This window comes from Stegodyphus dumicola, chromosome 3 (genome assembly GCF_044657685.1).
Source record: "Stegodyphus dumicola isolate Sdum_Otavi_A_Nest chromosome 3, ASM4465768v1".
NCBI lineage: Eukaryota > Metazoa > Arthropoda > Arachnida > Araneae > Eresidae > Stegodyphus > Stegodyphus dumicola.
The window spans coordinates 13734002-13761938 of record NC_140770.1 but is presented as its reverse complement, the minus strand read 5'-3'; the positions used below and the strand labels follow the sequence as shown (position 1 = coordinate 13761938).

Here is a 27937-nt window from a genome sequence, read left to right as displayed (position 1 = left end):
ACAATTGCATTGTAGGGTTTCCCTTAGCTGCAATAATCGATTATTTTAATTTTGATAATTAAATTAATAATTTGATTACCTGGGAAAACCATGCTTGCATTTTACTAGACAAGTCAAATGTCTACCATTCACTATTACATGGCACTGAGGTTAAATGAGGTTATTTTAATATGAGTGTTATACTTGCATTCCTATTATTCATGAAAAATCAAAATCCATGTAAAATTTGTAAGATTCTAGCTAAATTAAATTCACTTTGCTGGCTAAATCTTTACTTAAAAGAGTGAAGGGACTATTTACTAAATTCAAACTGTATGATTGGCAAAGTCTACGAAGGGTAAAAAGGCCCCTTTAGTCAACTTAAGAAGGAAATTACAGTCGTCATTCCTGGTGCTTACAAAACGTAGCTTTTTGGCTGCAATTCAAAATAAAATTCTAAAATCAAAACTAAGCCCAAGTTAATTTATAAAGTCTAGTTCTCGTAGGGAGCATTCGCTATAGACTTTAAAAGCGCTATCGAAGAATTATCTTCTAGCCTTGTGAAACAAAGCAAAGGTTAAAAGAAGGGCTTGTAAGAGCCTTTTATTCGGACACAAACTTAACAATTACCCAATTTGGGTTTCCACAAGCCAGGCACTTCTGGCGAGGTATGTGCCTACATACGGAGCACTTTTTTTTAAATACATAAAATTTTAATTAAACACACATGTTTTTGAGTACAATGGGATATAAAACTATGAATTTAAATGGGATTTTATAGAACGTTTCATTATTTTTTTAAATATAGGCATTATTTGGTAAAATTATAGTGAAAAATTTTCATTTACGTCAGATCTCCTGTACCAGATTCTAATGAATATACTTCAGTAATCTTTACACAGTATATAAATAACTTACTTACCTGTGTTCTGTAGCAAAAGATTTGCTGTAATTATAAAATGTTTTGAAATATTCGAAACTTGGGACAAAAACTCAAAATTAAAACCAAAAAAAATCCTCTTTACTTCAAAATACTGTCAATAAAATCAATAAATAAATACAAAGAGGTCCGATTTTGCTACAGAACACAGCTAAAGATGAACAAAACATTTTGGCAAAATTTCATTTCAATATTGTATATACATTTTGAAAATTAACGTAACCGCAATCAAAAGTAACGTAAAACACAATTTCTCAGAAAACGCATTTAAAGATTTTAATACAGCACAAAACATTTTGTAGCCACTTTAGACCTTTAAAACTCGCCATATTTGTATATTAGATCCTCTCTTACTTCATTTTTAACTAATTTTGACCTTCTTTTAGCATTTTTCTGGATAACTTTGTTGCCTTGTAGAGATTGGCGTTTCGATTTCTGAATTCGCTGTTTCTGTATTCCCGTGTAGCTTTCAAGCATAATAGGATTTATTTCTATTTCTGTACACCTGAAAATAGGTAAAAGTCCTGAATATCTTGAATTAAATAGTAATACAGTAATATGTGCACCTGAAAGCAATGTTTTCAATTGGATAAAAGTTTCTTTCGGTAAAATAGTCCTGAAAAGGTTATTAAAACTCTCATTATTGTTTTGAGTCTTCCCATGTAGGTATTTTATCAGAAACGTGTCGCACAGTGAAAGCTGTGTTGCTTTTACAGCTTTTATACTGTTTAATAATTAGAAAATAGTTGTTTAAATTTATTGTTTACATTTTTACGACCATTTAAATGCCAACTTGCGGCATCCAAATATTCACTTCCGGTTTATTTTTTATACTATAACTTTGCTTCTAGTTATCGTAAGAACAAAAATAAAGCATTTTTGGAAACCTAAATGTATGGCCTATAAAATGAATAAATAAAAAAAAATTCGAAAATTTTCACCAAAACGACGAATTTAGTGTAGGCACATACATACCTTAACAGATCTACGTAATGATGAACAAATTCAAAATGTGGTAGATTAGCCTAACGACTCATGCGGTAATTTAACACGCAGGCAAGGCTCTGGTTTGTAGAAAACCGGCGATACAGAGCTAAATGGCTAGAAATACCCAACGCCACTAAATCAAGTCGCTAATAATTACCGCGCGACGTGACCTGGGATAGGCAGACACGCTCTATAACTAACTCCAGTTCCATTTTCCGTTAACTCCGTGCCTAGCTTGCTAAGTATGCAAGCTATCGTAACATAGGTGCTTCAAGGAGTGATGCAAGTACAAAAATGCCTGACTGGGTTCGGAGAACAGGATGAAAGCTGGTGACTCACGTGAGGGATGTGAAAAACACATTTTACACAATTAATACCTTTCTGGAATATACTTCTGGTACATAAAATATAAAATACATATTTTTCCCACAAAATAGACCACTATTTACATAATATTTACAAGTGTATGCCATGCTAAAATGGCAGAAAGTCCTATAAAAATTAGGAAAAACATTTAGAATGCTTACACAATATGGAGGTGTAATGACAATTTTAAATTCTATGCAGGAAAGTTTTGGTTTTCGTTTAATATAAAAGCTGTTTAAGGGCGCAAGTGCCGATCCTCTTGCAGAATTTCATAGCCGAAAATTTGAAATGATTCATAATGTTGCAATCGTGTGCGTCCTGATAGAATTGCTTATTAATCTCGTGTAAGAACTTCGTAAGTGGTTCTTACTTTGAGGTCATCATGAAGACATTTATTCCTTACAAAAAAAGTAGGCATCTGTGATGATACGCAGGCACGTGTTCTGCCCCACTACTTGTAATTAAACCTAACTTCCCAAACTTTTCCTTAGATAGCAGAAGGCCCACCAGCGGCCGAGCGGTAAAAGTCGCTGAACACTGGTAGTTCGGTCCGAGGTTCGAATCCCGCGAACGGGCTGGCTGCATGGGTGTTTTCGTGGTTTTCCCCATGTGTAACGTGTATACGAGCCAGTTTCCCTTAGAAAGTCCTCCACGAAGGCATCCCTCCCCTTAGGCAGATAGCCCTAGTGTGCTTTGCCATAATTAAATACACCATTAAATACACACGTAACATGCGTTAGATAGCAGGTGAAACTTAAATGTAGAATATAAATCAATTCAAAATCTAAGTAGAATAGTGCTGTATTAGCACGCTAAAGTTAGGCTAACTTAATGCTGACTCAAAAAAACCTAACAGTCGTTAAAATTATCCTAATTGGCCAACGGGCGTTGTACTACCGTAACAGCGAGATATCAACGAAACGTGCGTTGGCTAGCTCTCTGAATAAACCCAGAGATTCATCTGTTTAAGTACTCACTTAACTTTAAATTTACGTCCTGGCGAGGAAATGCGAGTTGAAGTTGAGGAGTTCCAGAAAGGTATCAAACTTAAAATAATTTGTTATGCAAAATAAGGGAAACCTTACATACTTAGGACCTCGGAATCTGAAGAAACGGATAAACCTGGAATACGAATCGATACTCCTTTTTTGGTATCAAATGGATTTCTAAGAAGTTTAGCCCAGAAATTCGCGGTTTTACGCTACAGTATTCGGGAGTTAATACGAAACAATTTAAATCGCTCCCCGCTTCTTTCTACCTTAATTTGACCTTTCTCGCTATCTCATTTACATTCGGGCATCAAAAGCGTGGGTGAAAAAAAAGTAATAGGAAAGTGCTAACTTAAAATGAGCTATTATTTGAAAATAAATAGATGAACCTCATAAAATAATCAGCCGAAGCTGTACAGAGACAATTAACGCAAGTTGGCTCTTAGCCCTACCTCCGACGTAGGTAGGCTGGCAATTAGTATGCTTGGCCGTAAAATAGCGAGCCTAAATATCAGAGAAACAGCGTGGTCGAACGGCAGAACAAATTCTCTCTGAAGTAACTCAGATTCCAGCTTAAATAGTACCTTTCTACCCTGCTATGCATATTGCGCAAATATATACTGCGCATTATGCAAAGTAGGGTAGAAAGATACTATTTAAACTGTCAGAATACTATTACACTGAAGTGACAAAAGTCATGGGATACCTCCTAATATTTTGTCGGTCCTCTTTTGCCCGGCGAAGTGCAGCAACTCGACGTGCCATGGACTCCACAAGTCGTTGGAAGTCCCCTGCAGGAATATTAAGCCATGCTGACTCTACAGACGTCCATAAGTGTGAAAGTGTTGACGGTGCAAGGTTTTGGGCACGAACTGACCTCTCGATGATGTCCCAGAAATGTTCGATGGAATTCATGTCGGGCGATCTAGGTGGCCAGATCATTCGCTGGAATTGTCCAGAATGTTCTTCTAACCAGTCGCGAACAATTGTGGCCCAGTGACATGGTGGTTTGTCATCCATAAAAATCCCATCGTTGTTTGAGTACGTGAAGTCCATGAATGGCTGTAGTGAAGTAGCTGAAGGTATCCATTTCCAGTCAGTCATCGGTTCAGTAGCACCAGAGGACCGAGTCCGTGCCATGTAAAAACAGCCCAGACCATTATGGAACCACCACCAGCTTGAACAGTGCCTTGTTGACAACTTAGGTCCATGGCTTCGTGGGGTCTGCGCCACACTCGAACCCTACCATCAGCTCTTACCAACTGAAATCTTGACTCATCTGACCAAGCCACGGTTTTCCATTCGTTTACGGACCAACCGATATGCTCACGAGCCCACGAGAATCGCTGCAGGCGATGTCGTGCTGTCAGTAAAGGCACTCGAGTCGGTCTTCTGCTGGCATAGCCCAAGGAAGACAAATTTCGCCGCACTGTCCTATCGGACACGTCCCTCGTACGTCCCACATTGATTTCTGCGGTTATTTGACGCAGTGTTGCTTGTCTGTGAACATTGACAACTCTACGCAGACGTTGCTGGTCTCCGTCGTTAAGTGCAGGTGGTCGGCCACTGCGCTGTCCGTGGTGGGATGTTATGCCTGAAATTAGATACTCTCGGCATACTCTTGACACTGTGGATTTGGGAATGTTGAATTCCCTAACGATATCAGAAATGGAATGACCCATGCGTCTAGCTCCAACTGCCATTCCGCGTTCAAAGTATGTTAATTCTCGTCGTGCGGTCATAATCACGTCAAAGCCTCTTCACATGAATAACTTGAACACAAATGAAAGCCCTACCAAAGCACTTTGCATTTATACATTTTCTACGCGATACTACTGCCATCTGTATATTTGCATATTGCTATCCCATGACTTTTGTCACTTCAGTGTATGAGCGAATCTCAAATAGTGTTCTGGCAGGAGAGAAAATAGAAAAGGCAATTAACAGAATAAAACAGGTTAGTTAAAACTAAATACGTCCTTATAAACATTAGTTACCAAAAATAACTTATGTTATATCCAGAATAAGTAAAAGGAATTTACCATTGCTCCCTTCTAGAGGGATATCACTGATGTTTGTAACATTGGATATCTTTCCTATGACAGCATCGACAATAGGTACCATCATGGCGGTCGTCGCCGTATTGCTTATCCACATGGATAGGAACATGGTGGTCAACATGAAACCTAGCATAAGCCTACAATAAAAGATACCCTCATCAATATTAAAATTAAAAGGCAGAGGATTCTGCAAAAATCTAAATAAAACAGAGTTTCAAAAATACATTTTATACATGCAAAAGTTTAACAATGAAGAATATAGCAGCTTCTTAAAAAGTATTTTTAACTATTAAATTAAAAAAAGTCGTGAAGAAAAAGAATAATTTATAGAAATTTCCTGTGATCGAACTCTAACTGAAGATTTCAAAAATAACACACTCGCTAATATTTAGCTGAACCAAGAAAAAGAATTTAAAAGCATTTCAAGTAAAGGTATTAAATTTTTATTCCCTTTTTGCACAACCTACAGATGCTGTTCGCACATTTTTTACACGACTTTGGTAAGCGGTAATAAAAACTCGTTTGCTGCAAAAGAAGTAATTGCAATTGTACTATGTTTTTAAAAGTCACAATTATCGTCTGTGGCTTGAAAGTTTTGTTTTCATTCAAAATGGCGAATTTAACAAAGCGGTGGTTCGAAGGCTACATTTGCACTCTTTCCGAGGAGAAATAGGCATACTCCGTTATCCAAAAACGATGTGAGAGTCATGGTTTTGTGATATCTAAAGCGTCGATAGGTAATATCATCAACAAGAAAGGGAAAAAAAAACGTCCAATTGGAGCCTCAAGTGGGACAAAAATTCCAAACAAGTATCCAAGGAAAAAACGGACATCTTCGACTATTGCAAAGGTACGTTGGTTAATGTTAAAAGAAAATCTCCCTAGTGAAAGGACAGTTGCAAAGTCATTAAAATGCTCGGTGTCCACCGTAAACAAAATGATAAACGTTGGCTTAAATCTTAAGAAAGCGAAAAAACGCAATGTGCGCCGTCTTCTTCCGAAGCATATCGCTCAACGCAGGACACGCTGCAGAATTCTATATGAGAAACACTTATCCAAAGAAAAATGGAAAACAATTGTCACAATAGAAGAAGCATGGGTGTATTTAAATGGTTGTAACAAAAAAAGAGCCATTTCTTATCATAAAAGGGGAGAAAAAAATCAAGTACATGGTTCAAAGAATCGAAAGAAAGTTTTTCTAAGGGATTCATGATGGTTGTTGGTTTTTCTTATAATGGCAAGTTAAAAATAAAGAGAGTGCAAAAAAAAAAAAAAAAAAAAAAAAAAAAAAAAAAAAAAAAGTCAAGATTAACTCCAAATACTATCAGGAACATATTTTATCGCCAATGTTTCTGAATGAAATACCATCGCTTTACCCACAGTGCCATCCATCTGTGAGACTCCATCAGGACAAAGCTACCAGTCACACATCAAAATCCGCTGTAAATTTCCTAAAAGAAATGGAACAAAAAACTGGTATGTAGGCTGAAATCCCTACTAAATCTCCCGATGTGTCACCTATGGATTTTTGTGCTTTGGAACTTTTAAAAACTGCATTATCCAAACGTTGTCCCAAAACTCTAACAGGACTCTGGAAAGCTGTTCGGATAGAATATCTCTTCTGCCACTTCAAGAGGCATTATTATCCTGGAAATTGCGGTGTCGAAAGAAAGTTCAGAACAAGAGATGTGAAATAGAACATTTAAAACACAAGAATTTTATGTAATTTAGTTTTGTGAATACAATATACTTCGTCTAAAAAATGTTTGAACAGCCTCTGTAAACAATAGGTTGTGCAAATGACAATACATATATATATTTTAATATTTTTATTGAGGAATCGAAAAATAATCATTCTAAAATATAGTGGTGGTACTAAAACTTTTCAATTCTTGTTTAGATGGTAACGCGTTAGTCAAATGGTTGAGAACCGCTGATCTAGGGTTTTATGATAATTAATCCAGTTATTATTCCAAAGGGCGTTATCCCAGAGGGGATATTAATTTCGTTTTGGCATTTTTACGTTGGCTCACTATAAATGTCAGTTCACTTTTCAGATTGTTGCGACCAAATATTACAGCCCTGTGTTATATTTAAAAAAATTAAATAATGAAGAATCTGCATAAATGGGTGCATGTTTCTCGCATTGTGGTAAAACAACCGTACCTAGAGCCATCCAATTTTGAATAACGTGAATTTTCCCCTGAATATGGTCATCTGAAAGCACAAATTTGGAATCTGGAATTTCTTCTATTATCTATTTCATAGTTCGTAAATCTTGAACGAATGTTTGATTAATAACCTCAAAGATTGCAAAACGAGCAGTGGCAACACTGTAAAAAAAAAAAAAAAAAAAAAAAATTATCTCCAACTCCGCGAGACTATATAGCGAAAATTCTAAGGATATACTCATTTAAAAATTATTTTGCGATATTGCTGTTGAACTAAATTTTATGGTTTAAGTGCGAAGAACGTGATATCACTACATAGTATAAAACAAAGTCGCTTTCTCTGTCCGTATATCCCTATGTATGCTTAAATCTTTAAAACTACGCAACGGATTTTGATGCGGTTTTTTTTAATAGATAGAGTGATTGAAGAGGAAGGTTTATATGTATAATAACATCCATTAAATAGTGGAGAAATACTGTTATTTTTGAGGTTTCTAATGCGATGTCGTAAATAACGACATTTTTTCCGCTTACATCGCAAACGCAGGCTGAACCCTACGAGATTTATGAAAATAATGTACTAAGTATTGTACACATTGAAAAGGTCTACAGATTTAAAAATTGCTGGACGTAGCGTTTGCGGCGGTACCGGCCGGCCGGGGCGGCGGGAGCGTGCCTATAAATAGCGCGTCGGAGGCCGCGGTTCTCCCTATATCACTTTGAATTTAGCAGCGATCGGACGCGTTTATTATCGGAGCTCTCTAGCGAGGAAAATAACAATATACTTAATAAAAATGTGCTTTTCAGCGCGACAACGTATCAGTCATTATAAGTAAGTTACGATAAATAAAATCACTGAAAACTTTCATAATAAAGTGCACAATACTCTATTATGAAAGGATCACAGGATGTGGTACCGGAGAAGATGTATTGATTCCCCGAATCCCTCTGATATCGTCGGATTTACCCTTCCAATTGAAACGTTTACAGTTTCCGGTAAATACGTCTTTTGCAATGACCATTAATAAATCGCAGGGTCAAACCTTCAACGTTGCAGGCTTAGATTGGAGCGTTCACTGTTTTTCACGTGGCCAACTGTATGTCGCTCTTTCAAGAGTCACCTCTAGAGAAAACATGTTTGTATTGTCTAATGACAAGAAAGCTGTGAACGTTGTATATAAACACATTCTGTAATATATTAATGGTTGTAAAAATAAAATAAATAGGTAAAAATGTAAAAAGTAAATAAGTAAAAATGTAGTGTATGAATTTAGATATTCCAAAGATAGCAGGAAATCTTCATGGTATAGGGAAAGGGGAATTGTTTGACTCCAAATTGAACGCGTGCGGGCCACGGGCAGTAATGAATAAATCAAAACTACTGGATCGATTTTATTCATTTTTTCAGTGAGTGACATAGGCTATATATTTTATACCCGTGCGAAGCCGGAGCGGGTCGCTAGTTTAATAAATAAAGGTAACACACAAAATGGTAGAAAACGTCCCTTTGGGCGTAATGTAAAATCTGAAAGCTTTCAGACTTTTATTTCATTGTTTTGGTTATTCTTTTTTATTATTATTTTTCCTTTAGTATCATTTCTGCTTTGGTCAACTCCCACCAGGTTTTAAATTAGTTAATGTACAGGGTGTTTATAATTAAAGAAACCTATTTCAAAGCTGCCTATAAGCGAAACGAGTGATCAGAAAATTATGAAATCTTGTGGCGGACTTAATGAAGGAATGAGAATTACAAATAGCATCACGAGAGGGCGTTTTGCTTTGAAAACCTGTAGCAAAAATGTAAATCTTTGTAGACATCACGCAGCAGCTGTTACAAAACCTACAAGCATTCTCGGAGACTTTTGCTTCCATGTGCTTGTTGCTCACAATGACGATAAGTTTACGAGGTCGCGCTTTGTTAGTAAAACTGTTTTACGAAAACATCAGGCACTTTCGTAATGTGTGGCCACCCCGATCCCCAGATCTCAATTCATGCGACATTTGAATATCTGGTAGGTCGTGTTAATTCAAGAATTTTACCTGATCTTAAAGCCAAAATTTCACGTCATGTGCTGAACATTTCCCAGAATACACTTCGGTCAACTGTGGAACATGTCATCTTGTGATTTCAAATGGTAGCTGAAAAATGGTAGCTATCATGTGGAACATGTTTTTTTAGCAACAAAATTTGCAAATTTGTAAAACTATTGTAAAACTGTAGCTAAATGTATAATTTATTATTATAATGCCCTCTGGTGACGCTATTTGTAATTAACTTTCTTTTAAAAGACATTCTTATCTAATTCAGAAGTCAAACAACAAAAATCAGCGTTATATTTTCAAAATTTTTACAGGACTAGTTTCGATGGTTTTACCGAACCACCATCCTCAGTTGCAAAATCGCAAATGAACAAGATAGTAAATGATGATTAGATAAGATAAGAAAGCTTGAAAGAATAAGCAAGTGGCGCCATCTGTTGATGAAACCAGAACTAAAACATAATTTCTTTAAAGGCCGAAGGCAAAGATGGATTGGAATTAGGATCGTTTATAAATTCCAATCCATCTTTGCCTTCGGCCTTTAAAGAAATTATGTTTTAGTTCTGGTAAAGAAATTATGTTTTAATTCTGGTTTCATCAAAAGATGGCGCTACTTGCTTATTTTTGTCCAGGCTTTCTTATCTTATCTAATCATTATTTACTATCTTGTTCATTCGCGGTTTTGCAGCTGAGGATGGTGGTTCGGTAAAACCATCGAAACTAGTCCTGTGAAAATTTTGAAAATATAACGCTGATTTTTGTTGTTTGACTTCTGAACTAGTATTTATTCGGCGTGTTATTGTGTCTTAACATTCTTATCTCTTCGTTAAATCCGCCACAAAATTTCACAAATTTCTAATCACTGGTTTCGCTTATAGGGCAGCTTTGAAATAAGGTTTTTTAATTAAAGACACCGTGTATAGACTGAAGAAAACAGTTTTGAGTTTGAAAAGAGAGTCTTTGGGAGCTAGCGTTGGTCGGTTACTCTGCTACGCCTCCCTGCCATTTGATTTATTTTTCCGGATTAGTTTCGTAAGCCGCATTTGCATCGTGAATATTTAAGCTCACTTCATATTTCATATTTTAACTTCTTTCTGTATTTTCCGCAAATAGTGTTTCTGCTATTGTATTAGTCATGTAACCGATAGACTGACAAGTTTATAAATAAATTTGTTTTAAGCTTCATTATTCAGTTTTACGTAATGTATGTAAAGAAAAATACGGGGGGGGGGAGATAAAATTATCTGTTTGTCGTTATTATTCTGGGAGCTGACACTTGGATTAGCGTAAAACCCCACACTTGAACAAAAATATGAATCCTTTTTGGTTTTTACGAATTAATGGTGAGATTATAAGGTATTTCTCCCACTTCTGTAGCGTGCCTTCGTGGTGTAGTGGTTCTGCTCGCTGGGCTGGTATTCCAGAGGTCCGTGGTTCGATTCCTGGCGAAAGCGGTTGCTCATTTTTCATCTTCTGTGCTTCCAAATCAACCTAATGACTCTACAAGTGGGACCCGAACTAAAAGGGTTGTGGATGATGATTCTCCGCACCCAAGATTTGGCGACTAGGTCCCCTAAAACCGTAGTCGCCCTTTAAAAAGGGGTGTATATTTGGTATTTCTTCCACTTTCCTAGCGTACCTTCGTGGTGTAGTGGTTCTGCACGCTGGGCCGGTATTCCAGAAGTTCGTGGTTCGATTCCTGGCGAAAGCGGTTGCTCATTTTTCATCTTCCGTGCTTCTAAATCAACCTAATGACTCTACAAGTGGGACCCGAACTAAAAGGGTTGTGGATGATAATTCTCCGAACCCAGGATTTGGCGACTAGTTCCCCTAAATCCGTAGTCGCTCTTGAAAAAGGGGAGTATATATGGTATTTCTCCCACTTCCCTAGCGTGCCTTCGTGGTGTAGTGGTTCTGCACGCTGGGTCGGTACTCCAGAGGTCCGTGGTTCGATTCCTGGCGAAAGCGGTTGCTCATTTTTCATCTTCCGTGCTTCCAAATCAACCTAATGACTCTACAAGCTGCGCCCGAACTAAAAGGGTTGTAGATGATGATTCTCCGCACCCAGGATTTGGGCACTAGCTTCCCTAAAACCATAGTCGCCCTTTAAAAAGGGGAGTATATGTGGTATTTCTCCCACTTCCCTAGCGTGCCTTCGTGGTGCACGCTGGGCCGGTATTCCAGAGGTCTGTGGTTCGATTCCCGGCGAAGGCGTTTGCTTATTTATATTCGTTTATGTTTCCTGCTTCTAATTAACCTAATGACTCTACAAGATGATATTTTAATTAATTATAGATTATCTAATAATTCTAAATTACTCATATGCTTCTTCACCTGTTCAAGCACTATTTTTATTTTATTTGAGAATCCGTTAACTGCATTTTTACAACACTATGAAACTGTAACAGGTAGTGGGTTGGATTGAGTTAAAATTGGAAACACTATTCTTCTAAAATTGTTCAACTCAGTTCGCAGTTTTATTTTCACAGCTTATGCTTATTACATAAAAATTACATAAAAAATAAAATTAGACATGCTGTCTAATTTTACTTTATTTACATAAATTCTTGAATTAAGGAAATAAAAAATGATAACTTTGAATTTTAAAAGGAATTATGTTACAATCTGAGATACAATGCTAACTTAGATTCATTTTGATTTATAATAAAATGACATGTATTTTGGTTAAAGCATTCGGCTTCTGGCCTTGATATAAGGTTGTCAAATTGCCATACGGCCTCTTGACATACCTTAATATTATTTTTTTAATTAATTCGCCATATATGTATTTCCAGAAATGAAATTCTGGAAGATCCAGTTCATAGATGATTTTTGCTACCATTAATACACAATATATTTCCTGTAATTAATTTCACAGTAATATATTTTTATCATAATTAATACACAGTATCAGTTTATATATCAGTAATTAATACACAATAATATATTTCCTGTAATAATATCTGTGATTAGTTGTGGCCCAAATATTTATCACCCGGGCCCTACTACAAGCGCTCTGATACTTACACAAAAACATTTTGATGCTAAATGTCACTATCTGATGCTTTTTAACTGTTACTATATTATAGCTATATATGTCATTGCCTAGTAACTCGTATCGTATCGTAAATTTAAAGTCTGGCCTCTATTTTAAAGAGTAATCACCAGCAGATATCTTAGCCCTTGGGCTTTCATTTTATTTTTTGAATTCAATCAAAGGCACACTGTCTTGTGTGCCGCGTCCTGGGGACGAAAAAACTAAGAAACACAGGTGGCAAGTCAGAAAAATCATTCTTTCGTGAAAGTTCAAACATTTAAACAAAGATGCTGAAATTAGTCCATTTAAGCAACAATGCCTTCTTTAAATACATGAGTAAGTGCAGCTGAAGTGTTATACACATAGTTATACATACACACCTACGTGAGCGTTCATAGAGCAAGAGAAACAAGGACATCGTAAAGTCCCATGATTTAAAGTCAAATTCCGATTGGTCCTTGCTTTAAGCAGGGCGCTCATGATGACGAGACGCAAAAAGCTGATATCTAAAATACTTGTAATTTTTAACAATTTTATATTACCGAAAATCATTTATCTATGCCTATTTTAAGATTTTTTAATGGTAAAAAGAAGTCAAAACTTAAACACTGAGCCGTGATAATTTTCTTTTGCAGGTAAACACTTATGCGACCACGTGTGGCTCGTAATCCAATGGGAATTTAGCTGGGATTATTCTGACTGAACTTCAGAGAGTAAGTAATTTCCACCTTCCACGTTCATAATATTTAAATTGTACAGTTCGATGGCTTTGCAAAATCAAAGTCCATTGAAGATACACGAAAAATACATTTTAAAATAACACTAAACTTGGCTATATACAAAACGGTGCACAGTTCGTTTTGTCAAGATGATTTATAAAAATCACAAAAGTTCTTGATGCAAAACACTAAACACAAACTTGAAAAAAAAAAGTGAGTAAATAAGATACGAAAAAATACGAAGTATTTACATTATGTACGTCACCACCACCGTGGGTTGTGGTGGACTGAACGTGGCCGTTTTACAACATTCTCCTGAGTGGGATCGTTGGTAAGTAAGATTTCTTATGGCAGAGTAAGGAGAATTTTGCATACTTGTGAAAAAATTGTGTGCTGTGGTCAGAATCTGTTCTTGAATTGCTAGAATTTTTAACTCTTCATAGAGCTGCGAGTTTCTTAGCTCAGAAATTTGTTACGAAATAAGAAACCGTCTGTAAATTCACAGCAGTGACAAAGCATTTTGTTTTCATAGATCTTTTTTCTTTATTGAACTGTGAATTGAACGTTTCACTGTAGGTACTATAGTTCGACCGCCTCATCCGCGACCATGAGCGCAAACACGCATGCGCCATTCGGACCGAATTATTCTCAAAATAGGGTGGAAGGATGGGGATTTTCATTCCCTCCAGCATAGCTCTTTCCGGAGAAGTGTGTGTGTGTGATTATGGCAAAGCCTCGAGGGCTATCTGCCTAAGGGAAGGAATGCCTTCGTGGAGGACTTTCTAAGGAAAACTGGCTCGTATACACGTTACACATGGAGAAATCCACGAAAACGTCCATGCAGTAAGCCCGTTTGAGGGATTCGAACCTTGGACCGAACTACCAGTGTTCAGCGACTTTACAGCTCGGCCGCTGGTGGGCCCCGGAGAAGAGAAGACCTTTCACGTCGCAGCAAATAATATCGCCCCTTTTGGACGAGTCTATGTGTTTTGGCAGAATGCCAACCAGGGTTGCGCTTGAGACGGTCGAACTATACGAGGCAGTGAAACAACTGTACATTGTGTCCTCAAGTAAATGCGAGTATGTCCATGAAAAACTAAAAACTAAGCAGATTTAATTGGAATCAAGCAGCTTTTTTATTCTCAAGACTGTTGTTCCATTTCATGTTCATAGAAAATCATATATACACTGCAAAAAAAAAAAAAAAAAAGTGACAGTTCTACATGTCTCCTTCTACTGGGCCGATTGACAAAATTTAAACTGCTTTTTTCACGTCTCGAAAGCGCGACATATATATTAGATTTATACATAGCATTGTTCTAATATAGATATTTTGACATAAAAGCAGACTTTTTCAGAAATGACATGACAATGTTTTTCCATATTTCGATTCTACGACTCAAAGTACGCTTAAATATTAAATTTTGCAAAATTTAGTGCGAAATTTACGGAGAAGTTAAAAAATTTATCTGGAGTACTTTTTTCAGTTTGCGCCAAGAATAACTCACTAGGCGAACTTCTTAATATATGGCAACCTATTTTCCTTTATCTTTTTACATTGTGTATGAGCGGGAAAAATGTCACAGCGTTCCTACGTTCAAATAATTTTAACCCTTTGTTGCATACAAATAATCTAGAGAAGTTAAACGAAAATGTTCGTATTTTTTCTACTTAAAATAACGTTAGTTATAATAAAAATAAATAATTTTATTCAAATTTCGTTTTAAATAATGGCTACAGTTTGCTCACTAGAGTGGACAGCATTCCTATACGTACATGCATACAAATCTCTTCCCAAACGATTTACGGTCATTGCATTTGAAATCATTTCCTGCCTTGTTTGCAGTGATCATTACCATCTTCTAAATGGTAAATGTACAACTGACATGTACATACAGATCCCCCAAACTACATTCATTTCGTCGATCGTGATCGAATTCATTTTGCTACGATTTTGTAACCTGTACCTATTGGATTCAAATGTCAAATGTTCTAGAAATTCTTTACCAAACATAAACATTTTCAGTGGTGTTTTGGCTTGATAAGCAGTCCATTTGGGTTTCAATTCACTCTTTTCGGTAGATCTTTATCTACCCACTCCACAATTTTCTCAAACCGACATTTAAAATCAAATGTCTAAAATGACTGATTGTGAATAAAAAATGGCAGTATAAGAAAATGTAAGCAATATTATATAAAGTTTACTAGGAGAAATTGTACTAACTTGGAAACAGAAGTAGCAGCCATTTTCCAAATAGCAATGCTTTACTTAGTGATGCTATACAGCCATCTATGATAGACAGTTGAAAGTTCTAATAATATAGAATGAATAAACACAGGAATGGAATCTGTTATAGCATTTACAGAAGAATAAACAAATTTAAACTTTTGTCTATTAGAGTGGACATGATGCAACAAAGGGTTAACAAAGTGCCTAAACCACATTTGATGTTATATTACGGCTTTCAATAAATATGCCAAATTTCTAAATGCGCCAATGTATAAATTCACGTATATCTTCGGAAATTTTAAATAAAAAATTGTTATTTTTTGCAGGTGTACTTTGAAATACGTCTACTTTAAGATGATGGTAAAACTTTTATGTATTATAATACAAATTTTTTAAAAAAAAATTATGAAAATTATTTAAGAATGGAAATTAAAAAAATAAATCATAAAAAATGGGCGAATTTTATTTGTAAAGAACCTAAATTTCGAAATGTGAAAGGAAGGATCAAATAAGTTTAATAAAAAAAGAAATATTAATGAATATATACCAAATTCAAGTAACACTGAGGAGCTAAAACTTTGAAAGCTAATGTTGTATAAAGTACTCGTGCGATTTTTACAAAATTTGGCAGTTTGGCATAATTTGAGTCTTAGAATCGAAATATGGGAAAAACATTGACATGGTATTTCAGAAAAAGGTCTGAGTTTGTATCAAAATACCTATATTTGAACAATGTTATATATAAATGTAATACATATCCTATGTCGCGCTTTCGAGACGCGAAAAACGCAAGTTGAATTTCATCAATTGGTCCAATAGAACGGGAGATACAGAACTGCCCCATTTTTTATTTTAAATTATTTTAAAAATTTTATTTATTTATTTTTTGCACAGTGTCTTGTACTGGCTTTTGATACCAGTAACCACTTTTTTTTTCACTTGGAAAACTCTTGTATATCCACCATGTGTAGAATCATGAAACTGTCACTTACTCTATTCAGCAGTCAATAGCCAGCGAATCTTTTATAAAGTTAAACAACAATGAAATGAATTTTCCTTTCCAATTTAAAGGTTGCTATTAGTGTAGTACTCATAGTCTACAGAGACTGTTCACACATTTTTTAGATGATGTATATTGTATTCACAAAACTAAATTACATAAAATTCTTGTGTTTTAAATGTTCTATTTGACATCCCTTATTCTGAACTATCTTTCGACACCGCAATTTGCAGGATAATAATGCCTTTTGAAGTGGCAGAAGAGGTATTCTATCCCATTCCTCCCGAACAGCTTTCCAGAGTCCTCTTAGGGTTTCGGGACAACGTTTGTATAATGCAGTTTTTAAAAGTCCGAAAGCACAAAATTCCACAGGTGACACATCGGGAGATTTAGTAGGAAATATCAATGAAGGGTATGGCTTTAATACCAGTTTTTTTGTTCGATTTCTTTTAGGAAATTTACAGTGGATTTTGATGTGTGACTACTAGCTTGGTCCTGATGGAGTCTCACAAGTGGATGGCACTGTGGGTAAAGCGATGGTATTTCATTCAGAAAAATTGGCCATAAAATATGTTCCTGATAGTATTTGGAGTTATTCTTGACATTTTTAGCACTCTCTTTATTTGTATCTTGCCATTATAAGAAAAACCAGCAACAATCATGAATGCCTTAGAAAAACTTTCTTTCGATTCTTTGAACCACGTAGTTAAATTTTTTTCTCCCCTTTTATGATAATAACTGGCTCTTTTTTTTGTTACAGTCATTTAAATACACCCATGCCTCATCTATTGTGACAAATCTTTTCCCTTTTTCTTTGGACTAGTATTTCTCATACAGAATTCTGCAGCGTGTCCTGCGTTGAGCGATATGCTTTGGAAGATGACGATGCACATTGCGTTTTTTCGCTTTTTTAAGATTTAAATCAACGTTTATCATTTTGTTTACAGTGGACATCAACCATTTTAATGATTTTGCAACTGTCCTTTGACTAGCGGGATTTTCTTTTAACATTAAACAACGTGCCTTTGCAATAGTCGAAGATGTCCGTTTTTTCCTTGGATACTTGTTTAGAATTTTGGTCCCACTTGAGGCTCCAATTGACGTTTTTTCCTTTCTTGTTGATGATATTACCTATCGACGCTTTAGATATCACAAAACCATGACTCTCACATCGTTGTTGGATAACGGAGTATGCCTATTTCTCTTCGGAAAGAGCGTCAATGTAGCCTTCGAACCACTGCTTTGTTAAATTCGCCATTTTGAATAAAAACAAAACTTTTAAGCCACAGACGATAATTTTGACTTTTAAAAACATAGTACAATTGCAATTACTTCATTTACAGCAATTGATTTTTTATTACCGCTTACCAAAATCGTCTAAAAATGTGCGAACAGCCTCTGAATAACTTTGTTAGTTCATCACTGGCGACCGAATTATTCTCTATGGAAATGTTTTCATAACATTAATACGTTTCGAAATTTTCAGTTTAATTCCGATAAATATATTGAAATCCTTTGGATATTTTGCAGCTCTTATTTAATCCTGACATGGATTTTATGCTTGCATGTCATATAGCTTTTGATAAAACTGTTTAGTATCCATTATTAAACAAGCCCTCTTAAGCAGAAATATTTCGAATGACTGAAAATGTGAATGTTACTTTTGCTTCCATTAGAGAAATGACTTTTAAGAACTCTACTGAAAACGAGGAAAAGTTTTCAAGAAGTAACATGTATTAATATAAATGCAAGTATCAAATGTTTATAAAATAAATCACAGCAGATATTTTTCTTATTGCTTTCGGGAAACACAACATCATCTTGTTCTTAAATGTTCATGAAAGATCTTTAAAATATCTGATTCATCTGATTATATGCTATTAATAGCACAGCACATCTTTGTTGGCTTATGTTAATCTAGGAATAAAGGGTTAACATGTGATCTCGTTTATGTAATCTTGGGATACGTATATATCAGATATGAGGAGATGTAAGATGACATTCTTACGTAGTGATGATTCATGATCAGATATTTTTTTCTACTGGCACTTTATCATTTCTGAAATTATTTTGCTCAACTTTCGTCTAGAAATTACATGTTCGTATCTCTTTAACATAGTCCATTATTTAAATGTCACATAATATTTGCCAACTTCCATTTTTACTTCCTTGTACGAAGTAAAAAGGAAGTATTGTAATCGCGAAAAGCTTCAGGCAGCATATTTCAACGAAAATATCTACTTTGACCGCTTTCAAATGCAATTTAACGATGTTTTTGCGTGATATCTGTACGTAAGGACAGAATAAAAGACTCTTTTCCTCCAAAAAAACTGAAAAACTGCTTTAAAATGAATTCTGAAGAGAATTTTTCGTGGCGTCTGTACGAACGTAAGTACGTACGTGCGTATCTCGCATAACTGAAAAACGAGTAGCCTCAGAACGTTGAAATTTTGTATGTTGAAATTTATATAAGACTACTATAACATGTAGATGTGCATCTCGTATTTTGGTTTCAATCGGCCGCTCCAAACGTATATAAATATATTTATAAATATTTCCACTCTGTTACCCGGCTCAGTGATCTGTTTCTTTACTCTTAAATGTTTGTAAATTGTGCATTTTTTGCTTTAAAAATGATTGAATTATGTTGTTTTTATCTTCCGATTAAGGATTTTATGCCTTTAGTAAATCTGTGTGCAATATTTTTAAAATTATCAACAATTTTAAAATTGTTTAAGTGCCGCTAAGCCTAATTTGATGGCGGCCATTGGTATTGTTTACATTTGAAACAGCTGAGTAGCGGATTTGTTGCCAATCTAGAGAAACTTAGCTTCGCAACAACAAAGATAACGCATTCATTTATTATTGCCAATTAAATCATGCTTAGTTCTTTCTGGAATTTTTCGAGGAAATAAGTGTTTGAGATTTACTTCGTAATTATTAATATAGATATTTTGAGTTTTTATGTATTTTTGCCTTCTCGCGAAGTGAGAACTGAATTAATTAAATGAGAAATACTCAATCGTCTGTGAAAAACTGTATCTTTTTTGTTTTGTTTGCTTAATTTCTTTTATACATCATTCTAGCTTTATTATAGTATTTGAATAGAACATGTGGGAATGATTAGATAATTCTATTCTTTAAATCATATATATTTTGTGCATTATGAGTTATAATATGAACGGAATATATAAATTAACTCTTATATAATTATTGGATTATATAACAGTTAACTTAGTTTCCGTTATATAATTATTATATAAGTTAACTGTTATTTAATTATTAATACTGTTAAGTGAATCTAGCGCCGGAGTGTGGCTATGGTAAACAAATAGTAGAGTGAATTTTAAAGAATGCATTTATTCTATTGTGGTTTATGCGCTGTCGGCGAAGTATATTTAATTCAATCGAATAAGTTTAAATGAAATGCAAGGAAAAAATGCGTATAATTTAATATTCCGTACAAGGAAGTCATGTGGTGTACACATCAGATTTTTTACTTCCTTATACTTACGAAGAAAAGGAAGCATTGTAATCGCAAAAAGTTTCAGGTATCACATTTCAACGAAAATATCCATTTTAACCACTCTCGGAATGTTTGTTTGTGAACAATGTTTTTGCGTGACATCTGCACGTACGGACAGAATAAAGAACTGTTTTTGTCAAAGAGGATTGTAAAATGGATGGATTTACAAGAGACTTTTTCTTGACGGTCTGTACGTACGCACGCATGTACGTAACTTGCATAACTCTAGAACGTGTAGCCGTAGAACGTTGAAGTTTTGTATATGGGACTGCTATATCATATAGTTGTGCACCTCCCTTTTTCGTTGCAATTGGCTGCACCAATTGCGTAAAAATATTTATATATGTATATATTATATTCCCACTCTGTTACTTGGCTTGATGAGCTTAGTTGTTTTATTCTTATATGTTGGTAAACTGTGCATTTTTGTGTTCAAAAGTGATTGAATTATGTAGTTTTTACATTCCGGTTAAGGTTTTTATGCCTTTAGTTAATCTGCATGCAATTGTCCTAGAATTATTAACAATTTAAAACTTTAAGTGTCGAGGTAAGCGTTACGAACCTCCATTTGTTTACATTCGAAACCCAGTAGAAGAGTGAATTAAGGCAGTTGCTGCACCTTCAATGCCGTTTTGCCAATTGGGACCAAAACTAAACTTTCAGTTTCGTGCACCGAAAAATTTGTCTTTCTGCCCGCTAGCCGAATGGCTTGATTTTGCGAAGAAACTCCAATTTTAATTGTAAAAATAGTATTTTTTAACTGTTTTAACTGTATTTGGTGTTTTATGTTTCTTGTATTTTAAAATTTTTAATTAGGATATTTTGAGTTTTTAATGTATTTTTGCATTGCCCCGAAGTGAGAACTGAATTAATTAAATGAGATATATATCTCTAATGAAATTCGAGGAAATAAGTTTTAACGAAATGTATAAAAAATTGTGTTTAATTTAATAGGCCAAACAAGGCTGTTATGTGATGTCCACATCAGATTTTTTTAAATGTCATTTTAGGTAAAATTACAAGTATGCCCAGGACACTCCTTCATTTAAGCTACTCCTTATCCTTCATTTAAGCTAGAGTTTTGAGTTAAAATTGTTTGTTCTTAGCTCAATCCAGCTTATGTTTCTTTTTTTAATTAATCCGTGAAATTAATTGCATAATATATGTAAACCTCGATAAATTTATAAGGAACATTTTAATAAAGAGACGCCAAAGAATGCAACTGAGCGCCCCCTGAGATAACCACTGACCTGACTTTGTTGTAAAAGTCTTACAGTGTTAATAGTCATCTTGGCAGAAGGGAATATTTCCTCCGTGTAAAAATATAAATATAAATATTACATGGGCATACAAGGCCTGTGTATAAGCATATATATGTTAATTACAAACATTTTCTTGTACAAGTTACATGTGATAGTTACATAAAATCATGACAGTTATGTATGCATTTAAATCTATTTAATCTATTTAATTTATTTAATCTATTTAATTTATCTGAATTCATATTTACAATACTTTTACTGAGATAATCAAAGTAAACTTGTAATTCATTTACACATTGACTGGATTTTCAATATCATTTTAAACCGCTTTACAATATTATTTTTATCAAGTACATACGTACTGGATATTAATATGCTTACGTTACAATAGTTTTACTCTTACAGTCCTGTTACTATTCTAAAAGAATGCAACTGTATTTAGTGGAGTACAATTTCAAAATATTACAATAAATTATTGGAAAGAATGTATGGTCTGAAAAATAAAAACTATAAAAGAGACTACTTGCTTTGTTTACGAATATAACAGTTGGAAATGTGGTCTTCATTCCTAGCCACGAATTTTGCAAATCGTTTGAGGAGGTGTTTGTGGCCTTCCCTGGAGAAATGTTTAGGTTTAGGCGCAAAGAGGCAAGCAATGATTATTCGAACTCATTTGAATTATTGAAACGTTCTTTGTGATACCAGAAAATGCTGCATAAGCCGGAACTGACAATAATCATTAGTGTAAATGGTTGGAGAAGTGCTATATGTTTCAAAATTAGCCAATAAAATCATATTCTTGATACATTTTACTCTAAGTGTTTGTCGCCTCCTTGCATCTTGTAGGACGGTGTGTTGTGATTAAGCAATGCTGGTTATTTAAAATGGTAAATTCATATACAGTTCGTTAAAATGACAATAGTATACAATATAATGTATTTATCCCCCTTTCCTAGCGTGCCTTCGTGGTGTAACGGTAGCATGCTGGGCCGGTATTCCAGAGGTCCGTGGTTCGTTTCCCGGCGAAGGTGGTTGCTAATTTTTCATCTCTCCGGCTTCCAAAAATATACCTAATGTCTCTACAACATCAGCGGTGATATCTGTGTTGTTCGGCAGCATTTCAGAATAAACAAGTTCCCAACATATTGTAGCGAAAATCGCTCTTTTCAACCGAGCTCCTCATAGCTTAGCGGAGAAGGCGCAGAACTCGAAACCTGAAAGTACCGGGTTCGAAGCCCATCAACGGCAAGATGCCCGATAATTGGTTTTTATGTAAATATCCTTGTTGTTAATGTTATCTTATTTATGTAAATTTCCTTTTATTTCTTCCAGAATATTCCAGGTCTGGAATGTTTCAGCATGTTCACCAGCTGTATATAAGTAGCTCTTCATTCAGTTCTAGTTAATAAAAAGTCTTGAGTTTAGACTTGTACTTGCCTGTTCATTTGTAGGATCCCCTCATCTACGCGACAATATCACTAAACTGAAAACAGAATATTACATGCTTTCAAGCATTGTTCTGAGCATATCAAAGACAACGCAGATGAAGAGCAGCTTCCGGCCTTAGCCTATGTTAAGAGGTTATCACACAAGGCTACAGTCCTTGCCAGACGGGACTTTTCTGAGAAACGAGATTCTGGTAGAAACGAGATGGTAAAAAACTCTGATGTGGACATCACATAACAGCCTTGTTTGGCCTATTAAATTAAAATCTGGTAGCACAGATTTCAACGGGAGGATTCCTAGAAAAAAGAGCCCCGCTTGAAGGAAGTCCCGCCTAGCTACGGAAGCAATGTTGCGGCTACGCAGGAGTTTTTCAAACCTCACCGAAAATGTCTCGGGTCCCGGGTAGAGACAACCAATCAGACGAAAATTCTGCTTCTGAAGGATCATGTGATCCCGATTTGAGCGATAAATCAATTACTGTTTGGCGTTCAGGTCTTTGTAGTAAGTGTGAATGGTAAGCTAGCTACGTGTGTTTCCTGGAATTGTGCGGGTACTGAGAATTGTCCCTTTCGACGTCAAGTCCCGCGCAGCCGAAACATAATGTGATTGGGACTTAACCAAACGGAATTAGTGCCGCCTTGCCGAACTTACTATCTACCACGTGACGACCCCACAGAGCAAGGGCAGACAAGGCAGTACCAGTACGGTCCCTGTCGAGCCTTACTCTGTCCCGACAGCCCTCAGGCCTTCTGTCATGTCTGTTACAATGCGCCCGTGGTTGAGACTGCCTAGGTACAGATCCTAACCAGTACTTCCCAAGGATTCTTCCGAGTCAACTCCCGGGGGCAAACAGACTTCAATTCTTATTTATAGGGTTTTACTCGATCTGGAGCTAAATAATCCCACCAGATGTGAAGCGAATTATAGCTCGGTTTGAAGTAATTACAAGTAATGATAAGGTTTTATTTAATCAGAAAAGTTATCCGAGGAACACATACAAATGGATCGTGCCCACTAATATTTTAACCCTTTAAAAGCCAATTTTTTTTCTAATATTCTTATGTTAAAATATTTTGGGGACTGAGATTGACTTTTAAAATAAATTCATTTAGCTTACTAACTACGATTAATTTGATTTTTAAGAATTTTTTTTTTTGGTGGGAAGTATGTTTCCTACCGCCCGCTGGAAGCTATTCAAAGATAAGATATCTTAGTATTGCATTTCTTTTTATATCAAATTACATGATATTCATAATATATAATTTGTAAATACCATATAAGGTATTTCTCCCGCCTTCCTAGCGTGTCTTCGTGGTGTAGTGGTTCTGCACGCTGGGCCGGTATTCCAGAGGTCCGTGGTTCGATTCTCGGCGAAACTCTAGAGACATTAGGTAATTTTTGGAGACCGGAGAGATGAAAAATGAGCAAACGCCTTCGCCGGGGATCGAACCACGGACTTCTGGAATACCGTTCCAGAGTGCAGAACCACTACACCACGAAAGCACGCTAGGAAGGCGGGAGAAAAAGCTTATATCTAAAATTTTAAAAAGAAATTATAAATTAGATATAGTTTGTATTAAAAAATCATGGATCAGCAACATTTCTATTTTCCTTGATTGAAAATTCTTCATCTATTTCATCATCTGCATCTTTGTCTGAATCTTCAGAATGAGAAGGGAGGGCAAAAAATAATTCAGCAGCTTCCTCTGCTGTATATTTCGTCGGTTTTTTAATACATTTCCATGGCGAGTTCAAAAAATAATTTGAATACAACAAAAACTGGCAAATATTATTCAAAATTTTACCTTCTATTAAGAATCTTTATATATATAAGCGGCTAAAGTGTGTGTCGCCGATAGTTTATTGTTGCCACGCGGAAAAATTAGCGCGGAAATTAACGTTTCCGCAGTTTTTAATTAATATCTCGGCCGGTTAAAGCCGTACGTAGGTGAAAACGGTATCTTTGAATTCGGAGAATTTTTTGGAATCCGAGGATACGCGTCTCGAATTTCAACTCAGCGCCGTTCCGTAGATATTCGAGAAAAAAGAATTTGGCACGTAGCTAAATCCTTCTAATAGGGAAAACCCAAGAAAGAAAGCGGAAAATGTAGGGATAACGTAGGGGAAAATTAGTTTTTAATTAATATCTCGGCTAATTAAAGTCCCACAAAAAACGCGAAATGTCAAAATGGCGTGCCACGGATCTGCGGAATCCAACGGTGTGCTTCGCTAAGCCCGGAAGCCAGCAGTTTTGGAGGAGATGATGTTATTTCACCCCATATATATATATGCGGCTTAAGTGTCTGTTTGTCGCCGATAGTTTATTGGTTGCTTGCATAACTGTACCAACCAATGGGGTGAAATTGCCACGGCACAGGGTTGCCGTTTCAATTGAGACGTAGACAGTTTCCTTTAAAACTTGCCTTTGCTATGACCATCCATAAGTCTCAGGGCCAAACGCTCAAGCGTGCTGGCATTTTTTTACTTGAGCCTGCATTTGGACACGGTCAACTTTATGTTGCATGTTCAAGAGTTCGTGAAGGAACGGACGTAAAATTAAAATTAATGGATGGTCCTCTGCAAGGCGAGCCTAAAAGTGATGGAAAGATCTAACACAAGAAATGTTGTGTACAAAGAGATCTTTGACATGTGAATTAAGATTTTATTATTTAAAATCACCTTTATTCATTGAGCTAGCGGTGGCTCTTTAAGAAATGTACTGCCAGTGGTTTCCTTCATTGCACTCTACTTTAAGCAATTAAGCAAGTAGAAGGGGGAAACCCCGTGGAGCAGTAAGCAAATGGGCGTCCTCACCGCCTGCCTTGGGTAATTCTGTATGAATCAGCAGACACCTTTGCGCAAATCATTTTAATTACAATTTATAATATCTAGAATAGCGGTCATTTCGTATGACCGCCGGGCTTCCTAGTTGTTTATAAACTTGAACTTCTGTGCTTATCAATAAAGTACAAGACAAAATGGCTCCCCAGTATAGGAGTCTCTTCTTGACGCCACGCTAACCTTCATTGTTACCCCCATTTATGGGAACAAAGCCCGTCATTGGTATTTTTGTATTTTCTGACGTTATTAACAGATGGCAGAACAGATCATAGGTGCGAAAAAAACTTTCCATTGACATTTAAAAATTCATGAAGTTGTTGGGAAGTATACTTCCCACAGCCATAGGATTAAAAACGATTGCTGAAAGCTAAAATTGAGCTGTATGCAGAACTTACCATTTTATTTCTGTTCCAATGATGAGGAGAACTTTGAGAGCTATTCTCTCATGCAGCATGCAATCTTCCACTGCGATTGCCACAATGAGACCACCGATGAACATCATGAAGCTTTCCTTTTAAAAAAATTAAAATAAATAAATAAAAACTAAAAAGCCAAAAAAAAAAAAAATAGCTTCAAAATTCTTTCTTCGGAATGACATATTAAAGATAAAATCATACAGAATAGATGTTGACGTAAATCTTGCTTTTAATTTCACAAATACTCAAATATAGATGATGTTTTTCTCTTACGTATTTAAGGTATCAAAAGTAGCTGAATTTCAAATTTTAACTAAAAAAAAAATCTGTGCAGAATCGTAAATGAAGGGACAGTGCCCACGTCCGCCGTCACTTATCACTCAGTTCACTAGGTTCCTCGACATTTTATTGTTGGCGAAGTACTGAGGAACATTATAACCTTTTGCTTAAGTAAAAAATCTGATGTGTACACCACATGACTTCCTTGTACGGAATCTTAAATTATACGCATTTTTTTTATCTTAATCTGATTTGTATCGTAATCTTTTATAAATTTATTATTTTATACCTTAATCTTTTATTAAAAGATAATGATTTGTTTTTCAAATGCAGAGTATTTGTTTAATATTTTTCATTACGCATTAAAATGTAATAGTTTGGAAGTAATATGAGCAAGCGAAAGAGGCGAACGTAAAAATTAAAATTAAAATTAGTGGCAAGTTAGCTCTCTATTAATCTTCGTTTTGTTCAAAACGCTCTGTTCATTGCCATGCTTTTCTTCTTTAAATTCTGTCTTGGGTTATTACCATGAAAGCTTTCTTTTTGGGCAGATAATTTCGCGTATTTTGTTATTAAGAACTAATAAAAGACCTTGTAAGGTGTATTTTAATTTTATAACAGTTATTTTTAATTCTGAAACGCTTTCTCTCAATTCTTGTTTCCCACTTACAACTCCCTGCCAGAATGAGTTTTTAGAATCGCGGTGAATGCAAATGTATAGGAGTAGTACTTAAAGGAAATTCTACATACTTAGAGAAAGAGAGTGCTTAGGAGTAGTTAGTGGCACGTGTTTGCCTTCTGGCTTTTTCATTCTTGAATTTATTACGCTCGGCCGTATTATACCTGCCTGTAAATAATCGCTGGCTAGTTTAAATTAAGGGCCAAGTGTGTTAAGATAATCGTGTCTATCTTTGGCTAAGTCTGTTTTATTTAGCATTAGATTAGTTTCTTATTTTCTTATCCTGATTTAAAACCCCGAGTGTAGGCTTTCCTGTAAGCCGGAGAAAGGGCTAGCTGTAATTTTCTTGAGTGAATAAAAGGTATTTTAACCCTTCTCGAGTCTACGCTGTCTACTTGAACTGAGCGATTAGTCCCTACTTAGTTCACTTCGGTAGGACTGACCTCTGGATGAATCCGGCGCTGGGATTGGACGCACGGTGCGAGACTCCTGTGAGGCTCCACTCAAGCCATCTCTAGATAAGGGTGGACGTGGTGCTGTACTGATTAACCGCTACGGTAAAATGACAGTGCCCACGTCCACCGTCACTTATCACTTACTTAGTTCACTAGGTTCCTCGACATTTTATTGTTGACAAAGTACTGAGGAACATTATAACCTTTTGCTTAAGAAAAAAATGTATATACATTCAGCTTTTTTTTCCAGGTTTTGCTGTTTGAACATGAAAGTTTTGCGTCAGCCTTCGTCGATATGTATTGAATAAAATTAGCATCATCATACAGTTGAATTTTATCTTTATTTTAACAATCAAAACAAAAATTAATAAATAAAATTTCAGTAAAACACTGGAATTTAATATATATGTTACGGTGAAACACCGAAATCTGGAGAATGTCGACTTTCACCGGTGAATGTCAACATTCACATAGTCTCTTGGTGTATGTCCGAAATATTTTCCACATAGTCTTAT

The 27937-nt window shown here is 35.6% G+C and overlaps 1 protein-coding gene across 1 annotated transcript in view; it reads right to left on the bottom strand.

Annotated features, from left to right (window-relative positions):
- The window catches only part of LOC118193473 (Na(+)/citrate cotransporter-like), a 98901-nt gene that overhangs the window by 52241 nt on the left and 18723 nt on the right, over nt 1–27937 (bottom strand). Inside the window, exons 3-4 of the mRNA XM_085812587.1 lie at nt 25989–26104; nt 5304–5458 (exon numbers count right to left, since the gene is read on the bottom strand). Coding sequence (XP_085668713.1) covers nt 5304–5458; nt 25989–26104 — 271 coding nt within the window. The remainder of the gene's footprint in view (nt 1–5303; nt 5459–25988; nt 26105–27937) is intronic.